This window comes from Mobula hypostoma, chromosome 3 (genome assembly GCF_963921235.1).
Source record: "Mobula hypostoma chromosome 3, sMobHyp1.1, whole genome shotgun sequence".
Lineage (NCBI taxonomy): Eukaryota > Metazoa > Chordata > Chondrichthyes > Myliobatiformes > Myliobatidae > Mobula > Mobula hypostoma.
The window spans coordinates 59,167,892-59,180,058 of record NC_086099.1 but is presented as its reverse complement, the minus strand read 5'-3'; the positions used below and the strand labels follow the sequence as shown (position 1 = coordinate 59,180,058).

The 12,167-nt window shown below is 40.6% G+C and overlaps 1 protein-coding gene across 1 annotated transcript in view; it reads right to left on the bottom strand.

Moving 5' to 3' along the window:
* The window catches only part of LOC134343698 (uncharacterized), a 60,589-nt gene that overhangs the window by 25,629 nt on the left and 22,793 nt on the right, over nt 1-12,167 (bottom strand). Inside the window, exons 9-10 of the mRNA XM_063042452.1 lie at nt 5,645-5,722; nt 4,567-4,627 (exon numbers count right to left, since the gene is read on the bottom strand). Of these exons, the coding sequence (XP_062898522.1) occupies nt 4,567-4,627; nt 5,645-5,722 (139 nt within the window). The remainder of the gene's footprint in view (nt 1-4,566; nt 4,628-5,644; nt 5,723-12,167) is intronic.

Genomic DNA, 12,167 nt, shown 5'->3' with positions numbered 1-12,167 from the left:
CAAAGATAAATAAATTGTTCCAAAGGAGTGCAGGAATCTAGATGTACTATATTTCTGCAGCTGGTCAGGGCCATGGTGAGACCTCTTGGTGCAATTTTAGTCTGCCTATCTGAGGAAGAATGTTCTTGCTATTGAGGAAATGACAGTTTACCAGGCTGACTCCTGGGATGGCAACATTAATGTACAAGGAAAGATTCCGTCCACATTCACTAGGGTACAGAAGGATGAAAGGGGACCTCATCAAAACATCTTAAATTCAAACAGACAGGGCACCAGAAGGGAGTTCCCAGTGGCTGGAGAGCTCAAGCTCACAACCTCAAAATACAGGGACCTGGGTTCAGATGAAATGCTAGCATCCAGAAGGTGGAGACCTTGTAGAACTATTTGCTAGAGAAGGCAGATGAAGTCAAAACATGAAATCTATTCAAGAAGGAGTAAGTATACTTTTAATGCTAAAGGGGTCATAGGATACTGAGGGAAGGCAGCATAAAGGTCTGTAGTGAATAAGGAGCCATGATTATGTTGTTGGTGCATAAATGGCTGAACAGTCTATCCATAATCCTCTCTTCCATGTTTCTGAGTTTCCTAATAACAGTAACTTTCCTGTTCCCTGCCAGCTAGAAGTCAACCAGTCAATTTTATTGACTTGGTGATTTCCTTTCATTGAACTGAGGGTAGTTAAAACTTTATTAGAGCTATCCATTCTTGAAACAGCCTCTGCAGCAAGACCTAAATAGTCAGCAGCAGCAGAGAAAGCAGCAATGTGAATAATGATACTTCTTCGTTGTGAGCTTCTCTCGCACATGACTAACGCCATGTATGACAGGCTATAAGCCTTTGGAAACAGTTGCTTACTTTACCTGCAGCCCCAGATCAATTATACTGCAAAGAAAAAAAATTCCTTGCAAAAATGCCCTAAACAGGAAATCTATTCAGATGAGAGAGAGAGAGAGAGAGAGAGAGAGAGAGAGAGGGATGCCCATTGTAAAATTCAGTTAAACCTTAATTGACAGGTGCCAGAACAGGTGAACTCCCTATCATAGGCCTGTCCCCTAAAACCCTCACTAATTTTTATAGATGCACCGTAGAAAGCATTCTTCTAGGGTGCATCACAACCTGGTATGGAAGTTGTCCTGTCCAAGACCGAAGGAATCTGCAGAAGATCGTGAACAAGGCGCAGAACATCACACAAACCAATCTTCCGTCCGTGGACTCACTTTACACCGCACGCTATCGGAGCAGTGCTGCCAGGATAATCAAGGACACGACCCACCCAGCCAACACACTTTTCGCCCCTCTTCCCTCCGGGAGAAGGCTCAGGAGCTTGAAGACTCATACGGCCAGATTTGGGAACAGCTTCTTTCCAACTGTGATAAGACTGCTGAACGGATCCTGACTCGGATCTGGGCCATACCCTCCAAATATCCAGACCTGTCTCTCGGGGGGTTTTTTTGCACTACCTTACTTTCCATTTTCTATTTTCTATTTATGATTTATAATTTAAATTTTTAATATTTACTAATTGTTACTATTTTTAATATTTAATATTTGTAATCCAGGGAGTGGGAAGCGCAGAATCAAATATCGCTGTGATGATTTACGTTCTAGTATCAATTGTTTGGCGACAATAAAGTATAAAGTATAGGCCACTTTTCCAACTTGTAGCCAACTTACAAAAATTAGCACTTACAAGATCAATGATCACATGTCTCTCTGTGTTGTAATACAGAGGCAATACAAGAAGTTCAAGAATTCAATACTCATGCCAGCAGGTTGGAGGCTATCCAGATGGAATATAAGGTGTTGCTCCTCCAACCTGAGTGTGGCCTAATCGCGACAGTAGAGGAGACCATAGACTGACATGTGAGAATGGGAATGGGAAGTGAAATTAAAATGGGTGTAACTTCTCTGTAACTTCCACCATCTTCAACGGGATCTTATCACCAAGCAAAACTTTCCCTACCCCTCCCCCCCACTTTTTACAGGGATCTCTCCCAACATGACTCCCTTGTCCATTCATCCTTTTCGAGACTCCCCATTGATCTCCCTCCAGCCACTTATTCTTGCAAGCGGAACAAATGCTACTCCTGCCCCCTAAACCTCCTCCCTCACTTCCATCCAGGGCCCCAAACAGTCCTTTCATGTGAAGTGACTCTTCACCTGAGAGTCTGTTGGGGTTACCTACTACTGTATATCCGATGCTCCCTGTGTGACTTCTTGTATATTGGTGAGATCCGACAAAGATTGGGAGACCGTTTCACCAAGCACCTATGTTCCATCCACCAGAAAAAGCAGGATCTCCCAGTGGCCACCCATTTTAATTCCACTTCCCATTCAGACATGTCAGTCTGTGGCCTCCTCTACTGTCATGATGAGGCCACACCCAGGCTGGAGGAGCATTACACAGATTGTTGTCCATTGATAAAAGTTGCTGGTGAACGCAGCAGGCCAGGCAGCGTCTCTAGGAAGAGCTGCAGTCGATGTTTCAGGCCGAGACCCTTCATCCTGACGAAGGGTCTCAGCCTGAAACGTCGACTGCACCTCTTCCTAGAGATGCTGCCTGGCCTGCTGCGTTCACCAGCAACTTTTATGTGTGTTGCTTGAATTTCCAGCATCTGCAGAATTCCTGTTGTTTGTTGTCCATTGATCCTGTTTACAGTTACTGTTCTATAGATTTGCCAAGTATGCCCGCAGAAAAACAATCTCAGGGTTGTATGTGGTGATATGTATGTACTTACTTTAACTTGGACTTGGAACTTTTAATGCTCAGTTGAGAAATAAAGAATCACGTTTCCTAGACCTGTGTTATGAATATTATGGAAACTGCACGCAACTCATTGTCAGATGCCCCCTCCCACCTGCCCCAACTCGAATCCCAACCCTGCTACTTTCAGTTAGGAAGAGCTAGCTTAAAAGCTCCAAGTCAGTGGTTGGTAAGTTGATGGAGAAGATCCTGAGAGGCAGGATTTATGAACATTTGGAGAGGCATAATATAATTAGGAATAGTCAGTATGGTTTTGTCAAGGGCAGGTTGTGCCTTACAAGCCTGATTGAATTTTTTGAGGATGTGACTAAACACATTGATGAAGGTAGAGCCGTAGATGTAGTCTATATGGATTTCAGCAAGCATTTGATAAAGTACCCCATGAAAGGCTTATTGAGAAAGTAAGGAGGCATGGGATCCAAGAGGACATTGCTTTGTGGATCCAGAACTGGCTTGCCCACAGAAGGCAAAGAGTGGAGGTCAGTGTGCCTCAGGGATCTGTTCTGGGAGACTTACTCTTTGTGATTTTTATAAATGACCTGGATGAGGAAGTCGAGAGAGGGGTTAGTAAATTTGCTGATGACACAAAGGTTGGGGGTGTTTGGATAGTGTGGAGGGCTGTCAGAGGGACATTGATAGGATGCAAAACTGGGCTGAGAAGTGACAGATGGAGTTCAACCCACATAACTGTGAGGTGGTTCATTTTGGTAGGTCAAATATGATGACAGAATATAGTATTAATGGTAAGACTCTTGGCAGTGTGGAGGATCAGAGGGATCTTGGAGTTCGAGTCCACAGGACACTCAAAGCTGCTGTGCAGGTTGTCCCTATGGTTAAGAAGGCATACAATGCATTGGCCTTCAACCACCATGGGATTGAGTTTAAGACCTGAGAAGTAATGTTGCAGCTACGTAGGACCCTGGTCAGACCCCATTTGAACTACTGTGCTCAGTTCTGGTCGCCTCACTACAGGAAGGGTGTGGAAACCATAGAAAGGGTGCAGAGGAGATTTACAAGGATGTTGCCTGGATTGGGGAGCATACCTTATGAGAATAAGTTGAGTGAACTTGGCTTTTTCTCCTTGGAGCGACGGAGGATGAGAGGTGACCTGATAGAGGTGTGTAAGATGATGAGAGGCATTGATTGTGTGGATATTCAGAGGCTTTTTCCCAGGGCTGAGATGGCTAGCATGAGAGCGCATAGTTTTTAGGTGCTTGGAAGTAGGTACAGAGGAGATAGCAGGGTATTTTTTTTAACGCAGGAAGTGGTGAGTACGTAGAATGGGCTGCCGGCGACAGTGGTGGAGGTGGAAACAATAGGGTTTTTTAAGAGACTCCTGGATAGGTACATGAAGCTTAGAAAAATGGAGGGCTATGGGTAAGCCTAGGTAGTTCTAAGGTAAGGACATGTTTGGCACCGCTTTATGGGCCGAAGGGCCTGTATTGTGCTGTAGGTTTTCTATGTTCTACGTTCATGGAGAGGAATCATTCAAGTAAATTTGTGCTTTATCTACAACTCCAATAATTACACATGGTTAATGTGAGAAATTGCTACAAGCCCAAGAATTTCATGCTGTGCACATTTGAAAATCACTTCCCAGTAATCTTCATTGAAAGGCTTTGTGTGCCATTACTTCAGTGCATGTTTATATGGTCTGTCCAATTTCTAATCCATTCTGTTTAATTAATCAAACGATGCATATTATGGTTATCTTTACGCCCTAATCACTTTAATTACTTCACCTAATACAACACTGTATATTGTCTAACTCTGAAAGATGTGAAGGACTAAATCGTACTTACTGATTTAACAATAACTATGAAAAAGGAATTGCAGCTTTCTGGAACAACTGCCGTTCCTGATCTGTGAAAGAACCAGAAACATAATTGTACAAGCTGTGCGGAAAATAGTGATTTAAGTTCAATTGTCAAATGTTCTCCAGGCTCGAAAGTTGCTATTGATGGTATTTGAGCTGTTCTCTAATTAGGAACTGCGAGGATATCAGCAGCCAATATAAATTCCTCGAAGTACTGCTGTGCTCCCATATCGCACTCTCAAATTGCATGCTGTTATGTGTTCTTTCACTTTTATGAGGTACTCACTGAAATCAAATGTTCCACATCATTGCGTGGAATGATTCTATCTGCTGACACAATACTTTCTCAGTAATTGCAGATGACCGTGACATTAAAATAGTTGGAAAAAAATCTTATTTATACATCTAGTTTTAAAGAATCAATAATATTTCATTAGATATTTAGTAACTTGATAATTAATCTGCAGGTCTCAAGGACTTTGACCATTGAAACCTGTGAAATTTCTCAAACTCAAAGAAAATAATAATTTCCAAAGGTGATGTAAAATAGGTGATATCAGCTTAAATGCCATCATAGAACTGTACCCATATTAATTTCATGTGAAATCCTATAAATTAAAAACTATTCCTATAAAGACAAAAACTGCAATCACAGACTATCCAATCACACTTACTGGGTGTGCCTGGATGTCAAGGTAACAGTAGTTTCTGGCTTTACAGAATTCATTATATCTGTGCAGTGTAGTAACATTCATTACCCAAAGACAAACATATAAGTACTGTAATGTGTTTCAGGGTTAATAATACCATGACTCTCCTTATCAACAAATGATACTGAAAGGAGGAGCCAAGCAGGGAGAAAGCAAGAATTTAAAAATATCACTCTCAGAAAATCAGGAAAGGAAAATAATGTCCTCTATAAGGAAAACCAAAAAATGTCATTAATGCATAAATAGACATTTCTATAAACTTAACAATCTATATACTTTAATAATTTCAGAAGCCGCATTATTGACGATTTTAAGAAAGATTAATTTTTAGTCACAGCAAAACAAATTTCCAACCTGTAGTATCGCAGCAGGGAACTGTGGGAAAGCATTGTCAGTTTTTCTTTTGTCCAAGATGTAAATATTGGGAGTGACCTGTCAGAAGTATAATTAGTAATAACTGAATACTGATACTTACATAAAGACAATCTTTTTTAGAAACTAATAATATACTTTAGAGGATATAGCTCTTCCGCTTCATTGATTTTAATGTTATCATCACCGGTTCCCCCATGATCTCTATAGAGTGTACAAAAGTAATCATACTGTATAGGTTTTGTGTTTACTGTTTTGGATCTGCATTATAAATGACAAAAATCATTACCCGTACTGAAGTCTAAACCATGAGATAAATCACACTGCACAGCAACATGCTATAAAGCAAAGAAGGAAATCAAAATAGTGTGTGAAAAGCAGAAATCAGTCATTCCGTTTTTGTATTTGTTATCCTTTTCAACAAGGTCATCACTCATTTTTGACCACTTTCCTGCACTGACCCGCCATACCCTCAGTTTCCAAAAGATCATCAAGTTCTGACACGAACATTCTCAGTGACTCCCTTGTCCACCCATCCTTTCGTCCCCTCCCATTGATCTCCCTCCGGGCACTTATTCTTGCAAGCAGAACAAATGCTATGCCCGCCCTCTACACCTCCTCCCTCACTACCATCCAGGGCCCCAAGCAGTCCTTTCAGGTGAAGTGACACTTCACCTGTGGGTCTATTGGGGGTCACCTACTATATCGCTGCCTCCTACCAATCAGCCAATGCTCTCATCATGTTAGTAACTTTCCTGTAATACCATGAGTTCTTAACTTGGTAAGCAGCCTCATGTGTGGCACCTTGTCAAAGGCCTTCTGAAACTATTTGCCATAGTTAAGAGTGAATGTCTAAAATTGAACCATAGCTTACTTACTTTCAAAGCTAGGCAGAAAGCATATCTTTGACTATTAGCATTCTAAATATAGTTGGGTCACACAGTAAATGCAATCCAATCATCAGTGGAGAAAGGAACATTTTTTTAAAAGTTCATTTAAAAAAAGAAAACATGAGTGCCTAAACTTGCACAACTATTAACTTTATGCTACTATTAAATGGCATCTACAGTATATTTCTTTGGAGAATCTGTTAAAGTCTTAAAAGCAAGATTTATAGCTTTAAAGGAAAGCTAAAGGCTACGTCTAGTCCCCTGTCCATGAGGGGAAGTTCCTAACAATCAAACCTGTCAATTGCACTCCATAATTCTTCTCTAATAATACATTAATTTAAAAAATGGTGCTACCCAAGAGTTTGCATTCTACAGAAGTGAGAAGTTATGGCTGAAGGTAACTTCACAGATACTGGAACTTTAAGTAAAAACAAAAAATGCTAGAAGTCTTCAGCAAGATAGGCAACATCTACAGAGAGAAAACAGTTTATGTTTCTAGTTTCATTTTAGTAATCTTAGTATGTTTCAATGAGACAGGAAACTCCAGGTGGGAAAGTTTTCTCCCTTGCTTAAACAAGACCTCTGTGGAGGCTGTCTACCAATCATAAGTTATTGACTTTGTCCATAGTTGCCTAACATGAGGGATCTGCCTGACAAGAACACCGTCAGAAAAAGTTTATGGTGAAATGCTTGCATAAAATCTGCATCGTCACACAGTGCATTTGTATGTCTTCTAACAAAGTGGACTTCTCGTAAGAACCACATCACGTCACTCTTTACTAGCGACATGCATCACATTTCAAGGCACAACAGTTTCAATTATAATGATTCATATCATTATAACATATATTCAGACACTAAATTGGGAATTACCTCTACATTTAACACTGATTTTCTTCCTCTTTAAATGCACTTATAGATTTCTAAATACTCTTGAGACCTTTTGTTCTCCAGTTAGCTCCTGATATTTCATTTTCCATTTACTTTCTCTTGACCAGCTTACTAATGTTACTTTTAACTGTTAATACTTTGGGAACAGTTCACTGATTTTTCAAAACTTCAGTACAATCCAGTATTACAATTGTAACTTCAGTTCAATGCAGTATCACAATCTATTTTGAAAATGTTGTTTTTAGTCTTTTTCTTTTTTTGACCTGTAATGTTCCCTCCACAGAGACAAACAGAATTAGTATCAGATTTATTATTACTGGCATGCGTTGAGAAATTTGTTTGCTTTACGACAGCAGTGCAATGAAATACATAATAAATAAATATCATCGTCATCAGGTGCCATGCCCAGTTTGAACTTTGACTGCCATGGCCCACACACTCCTGTTTCGGGTCAAGTGGATCAATTCATTGGTATTCATTTCTAGTTCTCTGGCTGCTGTCTCCATCATCATTTGTCTTTGTCTTCCTCTTGCTTTCTTCCCTTCAATCTTTCCCATAATTACCGTGCATTCTAACTCCTCTTTCCTAATCACACGTCCAATGAAGTTACATTGCCTTTTTATGATCTCATACATATTTCTCTTTTTGTGTTTGCTCTGTTCATGACATTCTCGTTAGATATTCATTTTGTCCATGATATTCTTTGCATCCTCCTCAAAAACCACATCTCTGCTGCTTCAATTCGTTTCTTCATATTACTAGAGACTGTCCAACATTGAGACATTTAACATAACCGGATAAACGTAACATTTCAGTACTCTGAGATGGGTTGTCATGCCTAGTTTAGTGTTGGTCAGTATGCTCTTCATTCTTGTAAAGGTGTATTTTGCCATCCCTATTCTTCTTTTGATGTCCATGTCGCACCTGCCATCTGATGTCACCCAGCTTCCTAAGTAGCAAAAGTTCTGTACTTGTTTTATATCTTTCCCATTTATTCTCAGCCTGCAGATAGGATTCTCCTTCTTTTTGGATATCACCATACATTAAATAAATATAGAGAAAAACAAATGAGTTACTATATATATATAGTGTCTATTAAATACTTAAAATAAGTCGGACAAAATAACAGAAATAAAAAAAGTCATGACATAGTGTTCATGGGGTTAATATCCATTTAGAAATCGGATGGCAGAGGGGAAGAAGCTGTTCCTGAATAGCTGAGTGTGCACTTTCAGGTTTCTGTACTTCCCACCTGATGGTAATGGTGCAAAGAGGCATGTCCTGGGTGGTGGGGATCCTTAATGATGGACGCTGCCTTCCTAAGGCACCGCTCCTTGAAGATGCCTTGGATTCTAAAGAGGCTAGTACCATGATAGAGCTGACTAATTTTACAAGATTCTGCAAATTATTTCAATTTTGTGCAGTAGCACCTCCCATACCAGACGGAATGCGGTCCATAGTACATTTTTAGAAGTTTTCTAGTGTTTTAGCTGACAAACCAAATCTCTTCAAACTCAATGAAATATAGCTACTGGCTGTCTTGCCTTCATATTGGCTGCATCAATATGTTGCGTCCAAGTTAGGTTCTCAGAGATATTGGCAGCAAGAACTTGAAATTGCCCAATCTCTCCACTTCTGATCCCTTTAGGAGGGTTGGTTTGTGTTCCCTTGTCTTACCCTTCCTGAAGTCCGCAATCAGCTCCTTGGTCTTGCTGATGTTGAGTGCAAGGTTGTTGCTGTGACATCATTCTACAGACTGGTATATCTCACTCCTGTACACCCTTCCGTCACCATCCGAAATTCTGCCAACAGGGGTTATATCATTAGCAAATTTATATTTGTTGTTTGAGCTATGCCTAGCCACATAGGCATGGGTGTAGAGAGAGTAGAGCAGTGAGCTAAACACACATCACTGTGGAGCACCTCTGTTAATTGTCAGTGAAGTAGAGATGTTAATTCTTCTGGTTTGGGAGTCAATGATCCATTTGCAGAGGGAGGTACAGAAGCATAGGTTCTGTAGCTTTTCAATCAGGATGATAGGAATGATGGTGTTAAATGCTGAGCTATAATCAATAACTAGCATCCTGACATAGGAATTTCTGTTGCCTAGGTGATCCAAGGCTGCATGGAGAGCCATTGAGATCACGTCTGCTGGAGACCTACTGTGGCAATAGGCAAATTGCAGTAGGTCCAGATCCTTCCTGAGACAGGTGTTGTTTCTAACCATGACCAACCTCTCAAAGCATTTCGCCACTGTCGCGGGACAACAGTCATTGAGACAGCTCACACTTCTCTTCTTGGCCATTGGTAGAATTGTTGCCCTTTTGAAGCAAGTGAGAACTTCCTGCAGTAACAGTGAGAGATTGAAAATGTATTTGAATACTCCCGCCAGTTGGTTGGCACAGGTTTTCAGAGCCTTACCAGGCTGCCTTGCAAGGGTTCACCCTCTCAAAAGATAACCTGACACCAGCCTCCAAGACAGAGCTTGCAGGGTCAACAGATGCAGCAGGGATCTTCACAGCTGTAGTTTTATTCTCCCTTTCAAATTAAGCATAAAAGGCGTTGAGATTGACTGGTAGTAAAACATACAGATGAGGCATAGCAAAGACGTACACTGCAGCAACCACATGGAGAACTTGTACACTGGCGTCACCAAATTCTCACCCTGTGTGGTCCGAAGAGGGAGTCTAGCCCTCTGGGCCACGCTCGTTCCACCCACTAGTGTAATCATGCCATAACTTATCAGGATGCAGGTGGAGTAGAGCGTGAGCCTCAGACATTCTGCATTGACTCAACAATGTTCTCCAAAATTTCAGTGACTATTTCTAATCTTTTAACATGCCATGCATGCTTACATTAGTAAGGTTGTGAATGAACCAAAATGTGGGGCCCTGCACAGAATTTTCAGATGCTGCCTGGCCTGCTGCATTCACCAACAACTTTGATGTGTGTTGACAGAATTTTCAGTACTGTCTCACTTTTAAAAATGATGTGATTGCTAGATTAATTAGGCCAATAATCCTTCAGTCCTGATGAAGGGTCTCGGCCTAAAATTTTGACTGTTTATTCCTTTCCTTAGATGCTGTCCGACCCGCCGCGTTTTGTATTTTGCTTTTTGTTTGTGCTATAGTCCTTCAGTCAAGCAGCTCCTAAACGCCATCTGGTGGGTTGTCAAAGTTATCACACCCTTTGCTGTGAACAGATGTGATGACTTCGACAATCCAAGGAAAAAAATTAAAGCTCTTAGTCATAGTTTGAAGAAATATACTTGTCAAAATTACCCATTGCTTGAAGGATAATTAAACATGACATTCTAGCAATTCAATAACTGCTTAATTCTGTGGGTTGATAAATGTCAAAGTTTAAACAAAAAAGCTCACTTCTAAGTAATAAAATTAACCGAAAAAGAGAAGCACGCTCCTTTCTCTAGTATCAGTGTACCACTTCCACTTTCCATCTGATTTAATTGATTACCACTCCAACAGCTAGCAATCAGGTGATGCCTTCCAGGTCACGAATCTCTTTATAATTATGAAGACACATAGTCCTCTTTTATTGTCATTTAGTAATGCATGTATTAAGAAATGATACATTGTTACCTCCGGTGTGATATCACAAAACACAGGACAAACCAAGACTGAAAAAACTGACAAAACCACATAATTATAACATATAGTTACAACAGTACAACAATACCATAACTTGATGAAGAAGTCCATGAGCACAGTAAAGTTCAAAGTTTCTCAAATGTCCCACATCTCACGCAGACAGGAGAAGGAAAAAAAAACTCTCCCTGCCATGCCGACCAATCCGACTCTGAGTCATCCGAAAACTTCGAGCTCTGATCGGCTCTCCGACAGCGAGTACTGAGCGTCATCTGTCCGAACAATTCGACCTCCTTCTCAGTCTCCAAAAGCAGGCAAGGCTGGGGATTTTGAGGCCTACCCTCCGAAAGATTCCCGATCACACAGTAACGACAGCAGCGAATGGGCGTTTCAGAAATTTCTCCAGATGTTCCTCTGTGCTTTCACGTCCATTCTCCATCAAATCAGAATTGTCCACGGCCCCTATTTAACGGACACAATATCATTTTCACCGGAGAGCTGCGCCATCGCGGCGCGCTGCCATCTTCTCCTCTCTCTTGAGATAAAGGAATTGAGCTAGTGTCACTATGAGCTATTGGTATTGGTGTGTAAAAGAAAAAGAACAGTATAAAGTGACTGATAGAAATTCTTCACATTTCATAAAGTGTGTTTGTTTTAAAATAGACTCATATAAGCAAAAAACAAAGTCACTAAGTCTCTATTTTGTTTTTATCTCCGAGTCTCATTTAAATCCATTCCAAGTAGTTTAGGTTGGGACAGTCCTGAGCAAGTTTCCTTTTTCCCCTTTGGTAACTGCCAGTATCATTCAAATAGGCAGTTCCCTGTGGTTCTGTGTTCAAATTCGAATTCTACCCATGAAATTGAGATCCCCTATAAGGTAGTATCCCCTTAAGATTTGTTACTCCTCAACTGTCCATCTGTACTAATCATGGAACGCTACCCACTCGTGAAAAAGAAATCAAGCTGACCCCAGTTGATTGACGAAGGCAGCCTTCGTTTTCAGAAGCACCGTCCCTTGAGAATGAAGCATTCCCAAAACCTTTTTAGCCAAGATCATTGAACTGAACCTTAAAAATCTAATGAAAATCTAAACATTGAAAGAAATTCAATATTGTCAAT